The 22,015-nt window shown below is 37.9% G+C and overlaps 1 protein-coding gene across 8 annotated transcripts in view; it reads right to left on the bottom strand.

Annotated features, from left to right (window-relative positions):
• NEBL (nebulette) overlaps window positions 1-22,015 on the bottom strand; it is a 339,860-nt gene that overhangs the window by 87,664 nt on the left and 230,181 nt on the right. For 6 of the 8 annotated variants that reach the window (XM_060293080.1, XM_060293055.1, XM_060293059.1 and 3 more), the window contains 3 exons: window positions 16,577-16,681; window positions 14,532-14,642; window positions 4,357-4,467 (listed from right to left, as the gene is read on the bottom strand). The exons of the other annotated variants lie outside the window; for them this stretch is intronic. In XM_060293080.1, coding sequence (XP_060149063.1) covers window positions 4,357-4,467; window positions 14,532-14,642; window positions 16,577-16,681 — 327 coding nt within the window. The remainder of the gene's footprint in view (window positions 1-4,356; window positions 4,468-14,531; window positions 14,643-16,576; window positions 16,682-22,015) is intronic. 8 annotated transcript variants of the gene reach the window in all.

Genomic DNA, 22,015 nt, shown 5'->3' with positions numbered 1-22,015 from the left:
TTAGCATACGGTATTTGTTTTTCTCTTTCTGAGTTACTTCACTCTGTATAACAGACTCTAGGTCCATCCACCTCATTACAAATAACTCAGTTTCGTTCCTTTTTATGGCTGAGTAATATTCCATTGCATATATATGCCACATCTTCTTTACCCACTTGTCTGTCGATGGACATTTAGGTTGCTTTCATGTCCTGGCTATTGTAAATAGTGCTGCAGTGAACTTTGTGGTACATGTATCTTTTTGAATTATGGTTTTCTCAGGGTATATGCCCAGTAGTGGGATTGCTGGGTCATATGGTAGTTCTATTTGTAGTTTTTTAAGGAACTCCATACTGTTCTCCATAGTGGCTGTATCAATTTACATTCCCACCAACAGTGCAAGAGGGTTCCCTTTTCTCCACACCCTCTCCAGCATTTATTGTTTCTAGATTTTTTGATGATGGCCATTCTGACCGAGGTGAGGTGATACCTCTTTGTGGTTTTGATTTGCATTTCTCTAATGATTAGTGATGTTGAGTATCTTTTCATGTATTTGTTGGCAATCTGCATGTCTTCTTTGGAGAAATGTCTATTTAGGTCTTCTGCCCATTTCTGGATTGGGCTGTTTGTTTTTTCTGATATTGAGCTGCATGAGCTGCTTGTATATTTTGGAGATTAATCCTTCGTCAGCTGCTTCGTTTGCAAATATTTTCTCCCATTTGAAGGTTGTCTTTTCGTCGTTTATGGTTTCCTTTGCTATGCAAAAGCTTTTAAGTTTCATTAGGTCCCATTTGTTTATTTTTCATTTTATTTCCATTACTCTAGGAGGTGGGTCAAAAAAGATCTTGCTGTGATTTATGTCAAAGAGTGTTCTGCCTATGTTTTCCTCTAAGAGAAAACTTTTTATTAATGTCAAGAAATTACATATATCATTCTTGAAAAGAACACTATGTCTCTGGTTTCCCCTGCTGGATACTTCTTTCTAATACACATTGAACTGATTACCAATATGGCATTTTGGGAAAGTTTACCACTCTAATTTCATCACAAGTCTATACAGACCACATTATTTATAAAACTTAAAATGGCAGTTTAAAATTTGTTTGACTTACTTTAGGAGTACTGGACTTCATGTCTCTGATAAGATTCATGAAAACTATTAATGTTACTGGGGTTTTCATTTCAAGCCCATCTTTAGGGGAAAGTAACAGGATAGAATATCTCCAGTTCCTCTAATTACATTAGAAAAAATTTGGCAGGGGTACATCCCTGAAGATACAAAAAAATTTAGATTGGCTCTTTTAAATCATTTTTTGACTGCAGTATCAACAAGATAGGTAGTTAACTGGGTTCAGGAACCTTCTGAATATGCCCTTCTAACCTAAATGCTTCTTAATATAAATTTCATATTCATTTGGCCTTTTTAGAAATCTCATCTAGTTTCATTGTTTTGAATTAGCTATGATATCACCCTAAACTTTTTTTTTTAGTATCTTTATTGGAGTATAATTGCTTTACAATGTTGTGTTAGTTTCTGCTGTACAACAAAGTGAATCATCTATATGTATCACCCTAAACTCTTAAATCACCCTTTAAAACTGAAGGAGGACCAAACAGAACTAATATTTTATGGACTGGCTCTTCTACAGAGCGCTTTACATATCATATCTCATTTATCACTTGCAAGAGCCCTGTGAGATGGGTATCATTGCCCCAACTTTACAGATGAAAAAAAAAACAAAAACAGATTTGGAGACATTTGTAACGTGTCCAAGGTCATCCAGGCAACATGTGGCAAAGGAAGCATTTTAACCCTGGCCCGACTCCCAACTCCTTTTCTATCATATGTGACAGTGGAGGATATTATGAGAAATAATTTTTTCCTGTTCCATGATCATTGAATTTGGGGTGAAAGAAGAGACTACTGCCCCCAGAATACTCTTCCCCTTGGAACTCTCAGTTATTCAGAGGTGGAAATTCAGTTGGCCAGTCAGAAAGAATCCTCTCCCCCACCCTGCTTATTCACATCTCCAAAGGCATAAGGGACAGTAAGGTTCTGAAAGAAAAATGATTCCATTTGGCCCATTGATGATTGACTCCATTTGGCCCATTGAAAAGTCTAACCGAAAAGGAGGTAGAAATTAAAAGCTATTAACTGTAATCATCACAGTTTCTTGGTCCTCTAACAGATATCAGAAAGCTGACTCGATTTTGGTGGAAACATAAAAAGATAAGCAAAGATGCTGACATGCACTGTTTCTAGGTAAATCAGATGCACATGTGACAACGTATTTTATTTTAAATTAAATTAAGTCATTAATAGGCACAGTGCAAAGTGACATTCCGCATCATGAAAAGGTAACCCTATTAGTTAAATTCTCTGCAAATGAATTTCATTTGACTGAAGTCTTCTGGGAGACACGGTCTTTCACGGAGATGCTGCAGCCTCACCTACGGAACCAAGAGACGTACTTGCTTTCCTGTGGTTTTCCAGACCCACGTTTAAATTTCATATCTTTGGGACAACAGATGTATTATTCTAAGTGACTTGACTCTAGGGGAATATCAACTACTTCACAGGTAGAATACAAATATCATTCTCCCCTTAAATCTGAGTAAATAGTCTTAAACACTTTCTAAATCCTATTATATGTACAAACTTTGCATGTAAAGGTTGAGCCAAGCAGGCACAGGACTGTAAGTAAATACATCCTTCTCCCATAAGTACACAGTATTGAATGGAGGAGAAAAGGGCTTTATACCCTATTCCCTCAATCCCTCAATCAAAGACTTTTTAAACGAAAAGGCAGAGTTAAAATAATAACCTCAGGTCTATGATAAGGAACTTCCGTATTTGAATTCCATTGAATTTTAGAGTAAGAAAGGGTCTCCCCAGGAGCTGTGTAATGCCAGCCATCTCCCCAGACCACCAGACCACCTTCGAAGCCACGCCATCTGTGGGAGTTCAAAGTTTCTTCCGCTCCAAACAGTGGAAGCTCAGGGTCCAGTTTTTCTTTCTTGCAGATGCACTGGATCCATTGATCTGAATTCTAATGATACTCTATTTTGCCCTACATTTTAAAATTTTCATTTAAAATCTTGACCAATAACCAGTGACCTTCAAGAGGGAGGCAGCAGGGTGTAACGGAAAGAGTGGACTAGGGAGTTTGATTCTTTAGTCTCATTTTCTTCATCTGCAAAATGGGAATCAGTACACGGATTTTGCAAGAACTGGAAATGATCAAAGTCTCGGCACCGTCTCTTGTGCGCGGCAGTGCTCGCTAAGTGGTAGTTATTATGATTATAATAGTCAAGTTCTCATAAAGCCTCCTGGTGAAATGGCCTTGCTGATAATTACAGCCATGTAGCTTCTTCATCTCTTATCAATCTTAACCCATTTTAGAAAAGCACTTTTGGTATCGGCATGTGTTTATACATTTGGATTAAAATGTAAAAAGCTCACTCAGCTTTTACTCAAACATTGACCTATTGCAATTTAATATCAGATAACTGTTGCCATCCTACAAAGAGACACTGCACAGCTGGGGCTCTGGAGGCCCTGAGGCAGCAAAGCACCATTCAGTAAGAGAACTAAGTGGTGGGGCAGAGCCTGTGTGAGATGACAGAGATGTTTCAGGTACTTTTCAAAGAAAGGGAGCTTTTTAACCCAACGAAGGCAAACACTTTATCTTAACTGATTCTAACGCAAAAAGAACCTGACAAACAGTTCCTACATTCCTTCTAGAAAGCAAAGAATTCATGATAAGGAGACAAATAAGCTTCCACTGAAATTTCAGGAAGAAATATTCTTCTAGGCCCCCAAGATAGTAGTGGTAATTGAGCAAACACATGAAGGTTTTGATGTACTTGTTACCTTATAGCCAAAGAATAAATGTGTTTTCTATGGGCTTGTTTCCTCTCTCTCGGCTTCTGCTTCTAAGCCGGCCGTTACACATCTATTGCTTTCCTACTCCTCTTGGGTCTTAAGTGTGACAATCTGCCCCTCACATGAATTCCAAAAGAAACCCCAGTGGGGTACAATCTCACTAGCATCCCAGTTCTTCTGCAATTCTGCACTGTAAACCATGGGAGTAACGCCATCAAGTCACAGAAGTTCTAGGGATTGCTGTTAAAAACCCAATTTCCCAGGTCTGCAAGTGCCTGACATTTTGAAGGCACTCTACAAGGTTCTAATAACAATTGACAGAATAATTCAGATGTGCTTCTGACTGAACACTGGGACATAAAAATAAAAGAAACTTTGAAGTTCTTTTTGAACAGGAATGTTGTAACATTTAAACTTCAACAACATACCCATCAGCCCTGATGTCAGTTAACTACAATTTTCCAGAAAATCATGAGGAATGGCTTGCTTACGTGACTCTGGTGCTTATTCACCTCCATGGCATGTTTGATCTCAGGCGGTTCCTTCATGTGGGCATAATCTGAGAATCCTTTGGCAGCATCGTGCTTCTGCTTGTAAGCAATCTTAAGAAAAACACAAATAATTGTTACTTTCATTTACAGGTGTATGAAATTTCTTATCTTTTAAATTTCAGTGTTCCGTTAGGATTTCATATAGTTGAATACCACCATTAACGGTCAAATTTGCCTAAGCTTCTATAACAAAATAATATACATAATACTTTAATCTTTGTGCTTCTGTTTAGACTCCTAATTCTAACTCTTTGTCATTTATTTCAAACGTCTTTGTCCACACACTGAAATCCCCACTCGCATTCATGTAGCTTCAATCTCAGCTACGGTTTTGGGAAATCTTCCACATCCAAGAGGTTTTAGGGTCATAAATGTTCAAGGTTTGAAGCTTGGGAAAGCAAATGACAAAACTGGGTAAGTGACTGGATATTTAAAAGTGAATTGTTCATTTTTTAATTGATCGTTATGCTTTTATGGAGGCACAGCTATAATAGAATATAAACCTTATTAAAAGCCCTAAACTTTGGGAGAAAATATAACAAAATTTTCACATATGTCAAGCCTTGTTCTCTGTTAGGGAAATAGGCATCATAGCGATGCCACCCATCACCACCATATTAAATCTGTCCCACACAGGGTTGGAGAGAAGACATGAGAATAATCAGAAGTACTTCAGAAGTAGAACTAACCAACCTCAACAGAGTTAGAAACTGAAGAAGATCCATAAGACAGCAAATTATCCCCTTACTCTCAGTCTAATGCCATATTATCCTATTTATTCCCTTCACAAGTTTAAATTACTCAGTTTAATTTTTGTAAAATTACTTATTTTCTGTCTTCTCGTACTAGAATATAACTGTCTAGTTCAATACCTGCTCAGAACCCAGAAGAGTGCCTGACATAAACTGCAATAAATATTTGCTCAGTGAGTGAAGAAATAGGACCCCAGAAAATATCTGAAGAGATTACAGTCGAAAACTTCCCTAACATGGGAAAGGAAATAGCCACCCAAGTCCAGGAAGCGCAGCAAGTCCCATACAGGATAAACCCAAGGAGAAACACGCCGAGACACATAGTAATCAAATTGGCAAAAATTAAAGACAAAGAAAAATTATTGAAAGGGAAAAATGACAAATAACATACAAGGGAACTCCCATCAGGTTAACAGCTGATTTCTCAGCAGAAACTCTACAAGCCAGAAGGGAGTGGCGTGATATACTTAGAGTGATGAAGGGGAAGAAACTACAACCAAGATTACTCTATCCGGCAAGGATCACATTCAGATTCGATGGAGAAATCAAAAGCTTTACAGACAAGCAAAAGCTAAGACAATTCAGCACTACCAAACCAGCTCTACAACAAAGGCTAAAGAAAGTTCTCTAAGTGGGAAACACAAGGGAAGAAAAGGACCTACAAAAACAAACCCAAAACAATTAAGAAAATGGTCATAGGAACATATATATCCATAATTACCTTAAACGTGAATGGACTAAATGCTCCAACCAAAAGACACAAGCTTGCTGAATGGATACAAAAACAAGACCCATATATATGCTGTCTACAAGAGACCCACTTCAGACCTAGGGACACATACAGACTGAAAGTGAGGCGATGGAAAAAGATATTCCATGCAAATGGAAATCAAAAGAAAGCTGGAGTAGCTATACTCATATCAGATAAAATGGACTTTAAAATAAAGAATGTTACAAGAGACAAGGAAGGACACTACATAATGATCAAGGGATCAAACCAAGAATAAGATATAACAATTATAAATATATATGCACCAAACATAGGATCACCTCAATACATAAGGCAACTGCTAACAGCTATAAAAGAGGAAATCGACAGTAACACAATAATAGTGGGGGACTTTAACACCTCACTTACACCAATGGACAGATCATCCAAAACGAAAATAAATAAGGAAACAGAAGCTTTAAATGATACAATAGACCAGATAGATTTAATTGATATTTATAGGACATTCCATCCAAAAACTGCAGATTACACTTTCTTCTCAAGTGCGCATGGAACATTCTCCAGGATAGATCACATCTTGGGTCACAAATCCAGCCTCAGTAAATTTAAGAAAATTGAAATCATATCAAGCATCTTTTCTGACCACAATGCTATGCGATTAGAAATGAATTACAGGGAAAAAAACGTAAAAAACACAAACACATGGAGGCTAAACAATACATTACTAAATAACCAAGAGATCACGGAAGAAATCAAAGAGGAAATTAAAAAATACCTAGAGACAAATGACAACGAAAACACGATGATCCAAAACCTATGGGATGCAGTAAAAGCAGTTCTAAGAGGGAAGTTTATAGCTATACAAGCCTACCTCAAGAAACAAGAAAAATCTCAAATAAACAATCTAACCTTACACCTAAAGGAACGAGAGAAAGAAGAACAAACAAAACCCAAAGTTAGCAGAAGGAAAGAAATCATAAAGATCAGAGCAGAAATAAATGAAATAGAAATAAAGAAAACAATAGCAAAGATCAATAAAACTAAAAGCTGGTTCTTTGAGAAGATAAACAAAATTGATAAACCATTAGCCAGACTCATCAAGAAAAAGAGAGAGAGGACTCAAATCAATAAAATTAGAAATGAAAAAGGAGAAGTTACAACAGACACCGCAGAAATACAAAGCATCCTAAGAGACTACTACAAGCAACTCTATGGCAATAAAATGGACAACCTGGAAGAAATGGACAAATTCTTAGAAAGGTACAAGCTTCCAAGACTGAACCAAGAAGAAACAGAAAATATGAACAGACCAATCACAAGTAATGAAATTGAAACTGTGATGAAAAATCTTCCAACTAACAAAAGCCCAGGACCAGATGGCTTCACAGGTGAATTCTATCAAACATTTAGAGAAGAGCTAACACCCATCCTTCTCAAACTCTTCCAAAAAATTGCAGAGGAAGGAATACTCCCAAACTCATTCTATGAGGCCACCATCACCCTGATACCAAAACCAGACAAAGATACTACAAAAAAAGAAAATTATAGACTAATATCACTGATGAATATAGATGCAAAAATCCTCAACAAAATAGTAGCAAACAGAATCCAACAGCACACTAAAAGGATCATACACATGATAACGTGGGACTTACCCCAGGGATGCAAGGATTCTTCAATATACGCAAATCAATCAATGTCATACACCATATTGACAAATTGAGGAATAAAAACCATATGATCATCTCAATAGATGCAGAAAAAGCTTTTGACAAAATTCAACACCCATTTATGATAAAAACTCTCCCGAAAGTGGGCATAGAGGGAAACTACCTCAACATAATAAAGGCCATATACGACAAACCCACAGTAAACATCATTCTCAATGGTGAAAAACTGAAAGCATTTCCTCTAAGATCAGGAACAAGACAAGGATGCCCACTCTCACCACTATTATTCAACATAGTTTTGGAAGTCCTAGCCAGGGCAATCAGAGAAGAAAAAGAAATGAAAAGAATCCAAACTGGAAAAGAAGAAGTAAAACTGTCACTGTTTGCAGATGACATGATACTATACATAGAGAATCCTAAAAATGCCACCAGAAAACTACTAGAGCTAATCAATGAATTTGGTAAAGTTGCAGGATACAAAATTAATTCACAGAAATCTCCTTCATTCCTATACACTAATGATGAAAAATCTGAAAGAGAAATTAAAGAAACACTCCCATTTACCATTGCAACAAAAAGAATAAAACACCTAGGAATAAACCTACCTAGGGAGAAAAAAGACCTGTATGCAGAAAACTATAAGACACTGATGAAAGAAATTAAAGATGATACCAACAGATGGAGAGATATACCATGTTCTTGGATTGGAAGAATCAATACTGTGAAAATGACTATACTACCCAAAGCAATCTACAGATTCAATGCAATCCCTATCAAATTACCAATGGCATTTTTTACAGAACTAGAACAAATCATCTTAAAATTTGTATGGAGACACAAAAGACCCCGAATAGCCAAAGCAGTCTTGAGGGAAAAAAAAACGGAGCTGGAGGAATCAGACTCCCTGACTTCAGACTACACTACAAAGCTACAGTAATCAAGACAATATGGTACTGGCACAAAAACAGAAACAAAGATCAATGGAACAAGATACAAAGCCCAGAGATAAACCCACGCACCTATGGTCAACTAATCTATGACAAAGGAGGCAAGGATATACAATGGAGAACAGACAGTCTCTTCAATAAGTGGTGCTGGGAAAAGTGGACAGCTACACGTAAAAGAATGAAATTAGAACACTCCCTAACACCAAACACAAAAATAAATTCGAAATGGATTAGAGACCTAAATGTAAGACTGGACACTATAAAACTCTTGGAGGAAAACATAGGAAGAACACTCTTTGACATAAATCACAGCAAGATCTTTTTTGATCCACCTCCTAGAGTCATGGAAATAAAAACAAAAATAAACAAATGGGACCTAATGAAACTTCAAAGCTTTTGCACAGCAAAGGAAACCACAGACAAGATGAAAAGACAACCCTCAGAATGGGAGAAAACATTTGCAAACAAATCAACGGACAAAGGATTAATCTCCAAAATATATAAACAGCTCATGCAGCTCAATATTAAAGAAACAAACAACCCAATCCAAAAATGGGCAGAAGACCTAAATAGACATTTTTCCAAAGAAGACATACAGATGGCCAAGAAGCACGTGAAAAGCTGCTCAACATCACTAATTATTAGAGAAATGCAAATCAAAACCTCAATGAGGTACCACCTCACACCAGTTAGAATGGGCATCATCAGAAAATCTACAAACATCAAATGTTGGAGAGGGTGTGGAGAAAAGGGAACCCTCTGGCACTGTTGGTGGGAATGTAAATTGATACAGCCACTATGGAGAACAGTATGGAGGTTCCTTAAAAAACTAAAAATAGAATTACCAGCAGTCCCACTACTGGGCATATACCCAGAGAAAAACATAATTCAAAAAGACACATGCACCCCAATGTTCATTGCAGCACTATTTACAATAGTCAGGTCATGGAAGCAACTAAATGCCCATTGACAGATGAATGCATGAAGAAGATGTGGTACATATATACAATGGAATATTACTCAGCCATAAAAAGGAATGACATTGGCTCATTTGTTGAGACGTGGATGGATCTAGAGACTGTCATACAGAGTGAAGTAAGTCAGAAAGAGAAAAACAAATATCGTATATTAACGCATGTATGTGGAACCTAGAAAAATAGTACAGATAAACCTCTTTGCAGGGTAGAAGTTGAGACACAGATGTAGAGAAGAAACGTATGGACACCAAGGGGGGAAAGCCGCGGGGGGGGGGATGGTGGTGTGATGAATTGGGCGATTGGGATTGACATGTATACACTGATGTGTATAAAATCGATGACTAATAAGAACATACTGTATAAAAAAGTAAATAAAAAAACAAGAATAACTAAACGGATGAGAATAAAACAAGAATAAATTAATGAATTATTTTAATATTAATTTAAAATATATATATTAAAAGTTTAATAATAAGATATTAAATGGAATTGGAATTACTTGGCACAGAATAAAGGTAACTTAAAAAAGAAAAACTAGAACAGTGGTCACCAAGAACAAAACAAGATCTAATTTTTATTGCAAGAATACAGTTACACTTAAGGGAAAACTTTTTACCAACATGAGCTCCTTGAGAGCTGTGTCCGTATCTTACATATCTTTTAATATCCTGTGCCAGTCATACTGAATGACACAGAACAGAAATGCAATAAATGTTTAGTGAATGAATGAATAAAAGAGTTTATTAAACATTCTCACGAGCTTAAACTCCTCGTAGGCTTTAATAAGTAGAATTAACCACCCACTTAACTTAGATAATATACTTGTCTAAAGGATTAAAGTGATAATTACAAAAATAATTTTTTTAAGTAAAAGCATCCAATCCTACCAAAAAAAAGGGAACGTCATCTAGCACAAATATCAATGTTCAAATCCCTTCTCTGGCTTCCCCCACCAAGCTTTTCTTGAAAACTTCCAGTGAAAGAGAACTCAACCTGGGTATCACAGTCTCTAAATTTTGAAGATGCTGATACAAAGTTCCTCCTTTAATGAAACTCAAGTCTATCTCCCAGGAGCTGCATCCATTTGGCCATAAGGGAAGAATCTGGTTCACAGGACAGAACTCCAAACGTGGGAACACAGCTGTCAGTGGCTTCCATTCCCCGGACCTGTCTGTGTAGATTAAGGTACTGAACCCCTGTACACTCTAAACGCTCTCTGAAGTACAATTCCAACTTTTCCACCTCTTTCTTAAGGTGTCCACAATATCCCAGATATGGCCTGACCTATCCTAATTAGAACTGCTCAGTTTAATCTAGGTTATCATCTCAAATGTGCTATATGCTATTAACACATCCATGGATCACACCATTTTCCTTTTGATTACTGTGTTGAGATTTCTGTCAGCTAATGCCCCTAAGTCTTGTTCACTCCTGCTCAGCCCTGTTCCCACATCTGGTTGATTATTAGGCCTCGCATACAGCACCTCACATTATTCCAGGGATAATTCATCTTGCTAGAGTCTGTCTGCTGATTTAACCCATCAGGTTATCTAATTCTGATGAACTTATCGTTTACATTTTCACCAATTAATTATGTTAAACAGGATACCCATTAAGAACCTCCATTCAGACTGAGAAAGTCCATTATCTCAGTTTCATTACATTATATATTATAACTCGTGGGAAGAAAGGAGGAGTTTAGTGAGTGGCCAAGTCTCTTAAGCCAAGAAACAACTTCTATGAGATCTGTTATAAGGAAAAAAAAAACTAGCATATGCCTGTCTCCTTTCTGCTGGATGCCTGGTTGATTTGGCGTTTTTGACTGATACTTGTGAACTTATAACCAATGCAGCTGATCATTTTGTGGGTTATCATAGAAGTGGTGAGTCATCAAGCACAATTTTAAAAAGCATTCTTTCTTAAAAAGGCTATGTAATTTTCTACTTGCAGCATTAAAATAGTCATTTCATTTATAGCTGCTGCTAAGCACCACTTTAGAATTAAGACTACATCAAATTGGAGGCAGCTGAACTTTATCATATTAATTTTCGCCCTTAAAATAGCTAATGGAAAATTATGTCACACTAATAAATTTTCTGATAAATTTGATTTCTTAGGATCTGTCATTAATGTGTGGCACTTCCCTAGATTAATACTGTTTTCTTCCAACCTTGTGAATTAAGGTTGCTACGGCACTAGATGCCTAACTAGTGGAAGATGCTTGCAGTAGTCTTATATAAATTATACGTAAATATGTTTACGCAAATAATACACACATTTATGTTATATATTCCATCTTATATGTTTATATCTCATATATACATATATTTCTGATTTACAGTATATTTCATAACTACTATATAGGTAAATGTACTTTTAATCCCATAACACAGGCAGCCCTGAAGCTCCTGAAACAGGACCTTGTGGCCACTGTAGATAAAAACATCAGCTCTCATAAATCTCCTCAGGTCGGACGCCTGAGTAGCCTATATCACTTCCGTGATAAGGGATTATTTAGTCTCTGCTTGAGACAGCTCTGGTGAGAAGGGTCACAGCACTTCATGGCACAGCCCATCCATTTCCAGAAGATTTCTTTGTGATCTTTGCCTGTAAAAGTTTTAATGAGAGTTATCTAACAAAATGGCTTCCTAAAATCTCCACATCTGTCTCTCTCTCTTTTTTGTAAGGCGTTTCTTCCTATCAGCCATTTTCTACAAGGAGTATTAACCTAGCTAACTTCACCTCATCACTCTAGTTTGGATGTAAGCATCTGAGAATGTTTGCAAATTGATTTTAAGATGATATTTTGTTCCAGTGTCAAAAGTTGAGGATACTTTTCAATAGAAGTTGGAACACAGTTAAATTTTAGTATTTGCCTAATACTAATACTCTAATTCAGGTTGGCACAAATCTGATACTATTTGGACACAGTAAAAGGTTAGTTCTATAATTATCACAGACACTATCAAATAGTTCTACTTTCTTGCCTGTCTTATTAGGCAATTGAGAATTGAAATTTTAACAATAATAAAGTAGATTTATGTAAATCTAAAGAAATGTTATTACAATTACATAAATCTTTGAAATAGATACCTTCTTTGGAATCCAGGTTTTTCCTTTCTAACAAGTTCAGTGACTATAACACTGGGCAGTGATGTTCCTTGAGAGCACACATAAGGGTGCATATTCTAATGTAAGTGATAACCTATTCTGGAAAAAAAGAGATAGATTCCAAAATGTACAGTATGGATTATTTTGTATGTTAAGTTCTATGTGCACATATTTGTGTACTATAGATGTGTTTATGCCATAAAAATTTGAGAAAAGCCGTGCCCTTCCAAAGCAATTAGCATGTAAATACCTGAAAATCTTACCTTCCCAAGTATAAAAACAAGAAAAGATTGTTTCTTTTCTTTATCGCATAATTGTTGCTTATTATTATTATTATTGCATAAATGTTGTCAAATATCAAGTGTTGTAATTTCTTGCTTTATAAAGTAGTCCGTGTGATCAGCAAGTGGCTGGGTTACCAGGTGTTGGCAGGAAAAAAAGGGGGCATATTAGTCATGGTCAGCCATGCAGAACCCTGGCATATATTTTTAGCTTCATGTGCAGAGCTGAGATTAGCTTACTGCCAAGCTGGGTACATAGTGGACATTTAAGTTTGTGATAATGAAGTACTTAAAGATATTCTGCAAAGGATAACAATACTTGGTATTGTTCAAGAGTAATTTATTTTCAGACTATTTTAAAATTATCTAGGTATCCTCTACTTAAAAGTAAAAAGATTCTGAAAAAAGAAGTAACTTGTTTAATAAGAAAAAGAGGGATAGAAATAGTAAAAAGCGGTGGTAAGGGGTATAGTTAAGAACCCAGACTCTGGAGTCAATCTATCCATGTTCATGTGCTGGCTCTGCCATGTATTAGCTGTGCAACCTTGGGCAAGTTACCTAACCTCTCTGTGCTTCAGTTTCTACATCTCCAAAATGAGGATATCTCATGCAGTTGTGAGGATTAAATGATATAAATATGTGTGAAATGCATAGAACACTACCTGACACATAGTAAGCATTTCTTTGTATTTATTATTACTAACCAAAAATGTAGCATGAAAAACATAAACTATGTAAAAGGAAACATCCCCTTAGAAAGGAAATCAATAAATTGAACAAAAATCCATTTTACAAGTGTTTACTGAATCCTCCCTGTGTTCCAGGGACTGTTCTAAGCACAGAGGTGGAGCAGGGAACAAGACAGATAAGGTCCCTGCTCTCTTAGGGATTAATAAAGTAACCAAAAAAAAAAAAAAAAAAAATCAGCTCGTGCTATGAAGAAAACAAAGCAATAATAGGAGTGAGAAAGAGGCGAAATATTCTGCTTTGAAATTCTGTTTTAAGAAACACAATAGATTAAATGCATTAAGGCTTCCTTCTGTGTTGATGTACTATAAAAAGAAAATTATGTGGATTCAAAATGAGTTTACATGATGACAGTTCTTAAGTTCATCTGCAACTTGCAATCACTAAAATGGCCATTTCCGCCTGGTGGAGGCTCTCTGTTGGTAGCCTGAGATATGCTACCAAGTGAAAAACACCATCCACGGAAAAGAAATTCAGGAACCACTTGTCTAATTGATGGAGCACAGATCTGTGGATCCTGAATTTAACCATTAATTTTTATGCAACTTTTAATAAGCTACTGGAATGTTCTCCCCTTAAAGATCATAGTTAAATTAAAGACTAGTTTAATATTTGCTATAAGATTGTAATCTAAGTAAACTGTCTAAATAAGATTCGAATTTGCTCTATTAGTAGTGGTGAATGGAACTAGGAAAAACAGCGTCATGTAACTGACATACTGGCAGGTCCTTGTCATTCTGATTCCACCGGCGACAGCTGACAGCACATGGATCAGTCGCTTCCAACTTTTCTCTCCGTATTTAATATCTAAGACAAACAACTCTTTTTAAAATGCTAAACAATTTGTACTAGGTATATGTTTGGTCTACACAATTATATAGTAATTCAGGAGAACCACACCTCACTCTGTAGCTGTGTAACTTCTCTTGCAAAGACACTGTCAATTGTGGCTGGCATCTGCTTATAAAGAGAATTGGAAAGGTCCGCCTTAATGGTGCCTTTGTATTTTGCCTGGGCGAGGAGAAAGAAAAGGGAAAAAATATTTCTTAGCTTTTTTTATTGTGAATATTGAAAAAGAATAAAAAAGTACTTTCTTCAGAAACAGAATCAGTTAAAAAATATAAAGTCCATTTTAATCGTAGATACTGAACCTGATGAACATATTTGAAGAAAGAAAAAGAAATCCAGTTTATCATGGTAAAACCTTTAAATGAAACATGCAAGAAAATAACGACTGGGAGAGGGGGGGTTGAGCGATGGGGGAAATGGGTGAAAGGAGTTAAGAGGTACAAAGTTCCAGTCATAAAATAAATACATGGGGACATAAGGTCCAGCATGGTGACTATAGTTAATAACAATGTACTGCACATTTGAAAGTTGCTAGGAGAGTAGATCTTAAAAGTTCTCATCACAAGGGAAAAAAAAGAAATAAGATGTGTGACTCTGTGTGGTGACAGGTGGTAACCAGACAATCGTGGTTATCCTTTCACAAGGCATACAAGTATACAAGTATCGAAGCATGTACACTGTGCACCTGAAACTAATAAAATGTTAAATGTCAATTATACCTCAAATTAAAAACCTTAAATAAATTTGGTAAAAAGTAATAATGACTATTTTTCTGTTTAAACCCATGCACATTTCTCAAAGTAAATCTATTTGTGTGTATTGACAATTTCATGTTTGATCAGCAAAGAAACATGAGAACAATGAGACATTTAAATTGTTCCAGAAAACACAAGTCATTAGAATTTACAGTCTAGAACCTGAATGCAAAGGACAACATTCCTTTATTCAAGTCCTCTTAACTCCTTTCACCACAATGGCGGGGTGCAGGGGGTGCTTTTTTGCTGTTTGTGCACCTTCCCACGTGCAATCTGCACTGTCTCTAAGTGATCTCAATCGTTACTCATAAAGAGAGACACTCATTCACTATTTACTCTTGGGAACATTAAGTTCAAAGGAACATAACAGGTTGCCCTTTTCCTTTTCTCTGTGCAGGAGAACTAATAGCTGACACAAATAAACAAAACCGTGGTTTTCCCCACTCTGTCCACAGGTCCCTGCTGTTACTCCCACTTGGAGCTAGATTTGAGTGCTGATTTATTGAGCATATAGCCTGCGTAAGCCTTGCGTTCCCATAACTCTTTGGATTTGGGTACTTAAAATTTACCAATTTTCTTCAAAATGTTTTCACGTTGACAGAAATAATCCCGAGAATATCATATTGATCTTTTCCCAACATAACTTACGAAACACTAGAGGTCAGTCATTTACAACACTATCTAATCATCTTCCTTTCAAGTTTATCTCTTTGAAATGATATATTCACAGAAACCAGCAGTGCCTCATCACAGAAATTACCGTTAACATTGTGCTTTATAAGACAACATAAGTTGCAGTTCTAAATGCTCTCAGAAAAAGACTCTATGATATCTCAGCTGGAAAATGAATGTAGTGTATTTCTCACTCTATGGTTTCATAACAGGTATCTCTGTTGAACTGATCCTACTCAAAAATAGTTCAAACTGATTTAAAGTTACTTACCAAAGATACCACATTTTATGGAATCTGTTGGTTTCACTTATTTTCAAAATTATATTGAATCATTTATATCTAATAAAGTCTGTTAAGAAATAAAATAATGGAACTTGCCAATACTTTCTATTGAATAAAAATATCCCTTTTTTAAGAGTAATTTTAGATAAATAAGAAAGGGTTAGAGTCAAAATAGGCATATAATAAAATACATCAACCATAAATAATAAAACTTATCAGTTTACATGAGTTAATTGACATAGTGTGCAGAATTATGTAATATACAGATATTACCAACATTCAGTGGTGTTATCGAAAATATTATTGTCTAACTTTCATGCACAGACTTTTACTTACATAAATAGAAAAAGAAAATGAAAGCCATTTTGCACGTTTTGATACCTTACCTCAGAAATAAAAGCGCCAATACGTTTTACATGTTTTAGCATAGGCGTGTCAGTCACAAATGTACACTTGTCTTTAGACTTTTTATACTCTTCTTTATAATGGATCTAAAAGAATATTTTATATAAGGAGAGAAAGAAAAACAATTTTAATGCTCCTTTTTTGAACAGAAGAATTAACTTGAGAAAATCTGTTTTCTGAAGTAAATACTCCAATGTGGAAGGATGCTCAAAACAGGCCAAATCAAATAAACTGATATCCAGCCCAGAACAGCAAAGGTGATGAGGCAAAGGCGGGAAAAGGCTGCTCTTTACATAAGCCAGGGTCTAGTTATCATCAAGGATCATGTGCAATGGCTAATGAGAACCTACCGTATAGCTCAGGGAACTCTACTCAATGCTGTGGTGACCTAAATGGGAAGGAAATTCAAGAAAGAGGGGATATATGTATACGTACAACTGAGTCACTCTGCTGTACAGCAGAAACTAACAAAACACTGTAAAGCAGCTATACTCCAATAAAAATTAATAAAAAAATAAAGTTAAAAAAAAACAACCAGGGGCTTCCCCGGTGGCGCAGTGGTTGGGAGTCCGCCTGCCGACGCAGGGCACACGGGTTCGTGCCCCGGTCCGGGAAGATCCCACATGCCACGGAGCGGCTGGGCCCGTGAGCCATGGCCACTGAGCCTGCGCGTCCAGAGCCTGTGCTCTGCAACGGGAGAGGCCACAGCAGTGAGAGGCCCGCGTACCGCAAAAAACAAACAAAAAAAACCAACCAACCAAACAAACAAACCAAAACAAGGATCATGTGTATTGGACCCACAGTAACTGTGGGTCCTGTTTGCCCAGCTTGTTCAGCATGATTATTAAACGTTCTCCATTTCACTCATACACTGTCCTAGTTTATTGTTACTTTTAAGCCACAGACCCTAACAGGTAAGCCTACGGTCAAACAGAAACATAGCTGCCTACCTCTAGGTTTAAAACAAGGCGTCACCAGGACAGATGTAACCAATTGAGAAGAGGCAGAAATTAAACAAATGGAGAATACTTCTAGCATCATTAGCTAGACATGCTGGCTTAGAGGAAGAGGCCTAAATTGTGGCCACAATGGGCTTCCTGTTACTAATTACTTATGCTCAAATCAAACTTACCCAATTTATGAGCACCCACAGGCCTCCCCAACCTCCTCCCCACCCCCAAGCATAGAACCCACCCAGAAAGCCTGCCACCTGGTGGAGATCACTGCAGAATGCCCCCTGTGGCAGGCAGAGGAGCTGGGCAACGCTCATTTCTTCTCTCCAACTCGCTAGTGAAAGGAGTCACTCCTTTCCCCCCGGGGAGAGGCCAGAATTAATCTGGGGAAAGATCCCACACGGACACATGAACCAAAAAGAGGGACCTAAGATAATCCCACTGTCACACTAACAGCCATCCAATCTAAAAACCGAGCAGGCAAAACTCACGACTAGTTGAGAGGATGAAGGTAAGTTGCTGAAAGTTGTATCACTCTGTAGTAAAGTCATGTTTATCTACCCAAGACTATAAATACTTAGGCCAAAAAAATGTCTTAGTTCAGATGATAAATTACATGGTCTCCCGGGACCTCCCTGGTGGTCCAGTGGTTAAGAACCTGCCTTCCAATGCAGGGGACGTGGGTTCGATCACTGGTAGGGAAACTAAGATCCCACATGCCTCGGGACAACTAAGCCCACAGGCTGCAACTACTGAGCCCGCAACGAAGAGTCCGTGCGCTGCAGTGAAGGCCCAGCGCAGCCAAAAAAATAAATAAATAAAAATAAATAAAATAAAAATTAAATTAAAAAATATAAAAATTTCAAAAAAAAATTACATGGTCTCCCTAATTACAGCCTAAAAGTGAAGTTTAATTGTATACACTACCTGGTTCTTAAAGATCATGACTAATACTGATGTTACACTTTAACATGACATAGAGATTTTACCATATTCAAACCTGATTTGAGGGGCATTATTTGACCTGAGGTATAACCAGACACGAACATACTAAGTAACATTCTTTTAAAATGCAGTATCTCATGGCTATGACTCAGATATTAGATGCTGACCACATTAAACATTTGCTTTATTCATGAAATCAACATTAGAACATATTTATCTTATCTGAGCACTAAATTGCTTTTTTTTTCTTCTCAGAGATTAGCCATAATTTTAGGTCTCTGCAAATCACCCTCCTCAGTCACTAGTAATTAAACCGTTAATGGCAGTATGATAAATAGTAGGCTATTTTGATCATAAGGAGAAAAAAAAAGGTATCTCCGTTATATAATTAAGTGTGAGAGAACATAAGCTATCATTAGGCTTAAGTCTGGCTCATTATTTTTATCTTTCGCCACCATCTCTTCCCTCTCCCATGCACATGCTTCACTGCAGCGCAGAGGTATGTGCTATGGCTACAGGCCCCCTGATAAGCTCTGACCTGAGCAGAATGTTCAGGACAGGCGCTCGGGATAAGGGTGAAGTATTTACTTCCTTTACTATGCAGGCAAATAGTTCAGTCTTAAGTGTGCTCTCCATTCCTTTCTCTGGTTTTTATTTAAAAGATACACACACACACACACGTACTATATGCTTATTGTCACTCGTATTTCTAATGAAATTTACAATATGAGTGACAACAAGCAAATGATCTTAAATTTTTATATAAAGAATACTACATATTAGTAGCCTTCCTATACCAGGAGAATAGGAAAAAATGGATGAAAGGGTACTGCATCGATGACTGATACTAAATCTTAGGTAAAATAAAAATCACTGAGTAGACAGTCAATTCCTAATACAACCATGGTCCCACCTATTGGATAGATTGCATATCCAATCCCTTTCTTTGCTAACAATAGAACTCAAATGTATTTATGAAAGTAGACATGCCCCTACCCCAGCCCCAGAGGACAAACTGCTCTGAACTAGGTATGGTTTTCTCATTCCCCTTGGCCAGTGATTGGCCGGGGAGGACAAGTGCCTAGCTCTGGCCATGAGACATTCTTGGAAGACTTCCCAGCATCATTACTGGTGTAGCTGGTATAAAGGGAGAGACTTGCTGACATGGCCCTTTGACCCCTGGCTCTTCCGCCTTTTGTCTTCCCCAACCACAGGGAAACAGCCGCAATGATGCCATCATAGGACAATAAGCCATCATACCAATGATGGCAGAGCAGAAGGAAAGGCACCTGAGAGACTGATAACATCCACTGCACCAAGACTGAAGCCCCTACCTCCAGGATTCATATGTGAAAAAAATAGACATCTGTTAAGCCTCTGTGCTAGGATCTTCCTGTTACATGCAGCCATCTGCACTCACAACCAACACACAATCCAAAGTTGATGACTTAATGATCAATAAGATGCCCTAAATATTTACTTTCTGCTTTAACCTCACCCATTAATCCCACCATGTCTCAACTACAGTTAGAGTTAAATTAGTTGAGTGAGCTTCCTCCTCCGAGCCTAGTTTCTTTTACTTACTATGAGATCAGCTAATGGCTGACAGTAGATGACAGATGTAGAAATGTTAGAGGACATTTCCTTTTAGAAGCATTCTTAACCAAAAGGAGCTAGGAAGGCTTTTCACAAATGGAGCCACGCTGGCTAAATGCAGTGAACCCCAGAAGACAGAACTGTGGCTCCTGCCCTGTGTGTTAACTGGGGCGCTCGGAGGCAAGGCTGCTCTCTCAGGTTTCCTAACACCGTCGGAGCTTTCTCTGGAGGGGTAATCACGGCATTCCATGTTTTCAGCACTGGAAGGGTTTACCCACAACAAACAATGTTCACTTGCCTGGAAAATGTTCTTTCTGCTGCCACGCAAACGAACACCCTAAAAAAGGTCTGAATCAAAACACTGAATCGGAGACTTCATGCAGATGTGGACTGATTTTCTCTGCAGAGACTCTTTATCCTAATTTACAAGAAACATATAAAGGGTCCCTTTTAACCCGCTGTTTTTTATGACCACCCTACAAAAGGCTCCCAGATCCGTGATTCTGACTGTTTAATGTAGTCAGTAGGTTTGATGTATTCAAAGAACTGATTAGATAGCTGAGTAACAGGACAAAATAACAGAGAAAGGATATCTGGGGAAATAAAAAGCATTATACGGTTAACAGAAAAATAAAAGAGGCTGCCTCGGAGGACCAGGGGTCTTTCAAGACTGGGAAGTGAGTTATGCAGAGGGAACCCCACAACATGGGCAGAGCATGTGCAAAGCGGAAACTAGGTGAGGCCCAAAAAAATTTGTTTTGAAAAATTCCTCATACTGATCCCCAAAATGAAGCCACCTGATCTGAAACACAGACATTTCTTTCTGTGGAGAATTCTAAACAGTGCAGCCCTCCCAGGACTTACCGCCAGGCCATTCTTATTTAACATTTTAATAAATTATCTGGCAGGGGCATGAGACAGCGGAGTCTGCAGGTCTGCGGATGACCCCACGCTCTCATGGAGAGGGAAATGGTAAACTGAAAGAGATGAACTGCGGAAGCTCTCAAAGGGCCCTGCGAGAGGGCGGAAAACTACAGATTACATCACTAGCAAGGGACAAATCATTCAGACTATTAAAAGAGGATGGGCCCTACGTGATCAGCTGCAAGTCAAAAACTAGGACTGAAAATGGCTGAGGAGGATGCCCTTACTGAGGTTGATCTGACAGCTTCCTGCAGCCCTAAGTCCAAGAAACACTAAATATCATCACACAGGGCGCAGAAACATCATCCTTCCCCACTCATAATCACAGCCACCCACATCTGGACTTCTGTGCACAGTTCTGGTTATTATATCCCGATAAAGACACACGAAAGCTAAAAGAGGTCCAAAGAGGGATTATTAGAATGATAATGAAGGGGATGTAGAGAGACTGCTCCATGAAGAGAAACCCGTAAAACTACCCTCCTCGTTTGAAAAATGGAGCAGAGTAGCAGGTGGCTACCAGCCAGGCCAGACCTAAACCTGGATCTCGTCCCCACCCCTGAGTAGCCAGGTGGCCGTAGACAAGCTACTCAATGTTGGGTTTCACCACCTCTGAACTGAGGCTCATAGGACCTAGGGCACTAGCTTGCTGTGGCCTGAAATACAATATTGCACGTGGAGTGCCTGGCACACAGCAGCAGAGAAAGGACATCGTGGTGGCCAAGGCTTGGGAATCAGACAGACCTTGTTCCAAATTCCAGGTCAGTGGCTCACTAGCTGTGTGATTTGATCAAGAAAATGTGAGTCTGCTTCTTAAAGCTTCAAGATGTAGGACTCTACAAAGCAGGCCAACAAAACACCAAATTCACTCGGTGACAGGCTGGGAACAGATTGCCTTCAAACAAACGAACAGGCCCAGGTAAACACATGGATTCCCCCCCTGGGATATAAAGGATTATAAAACAAAACTAAAGTCCTCGAAGCTTTGTCTTTAAGATTGAG

Source organism: Globicephala melas, chromosome 2 (assembly GCF_963455315.2).
Source record: "Globicephala melas chromosome 2, mGloMel1.2, whole genome shotgun sequence".
Taxonomy (NCBI): Eukaryota; Metazoa; Chordata; class Mammalia; order Artiodactyla; family Delphinidae; genus Globicephala; species Globicephala melas.
Note: the sequence above shows the minus strand (reverse complement) of the source record. Positions and strands in the feature narration are given on the sequence as shown.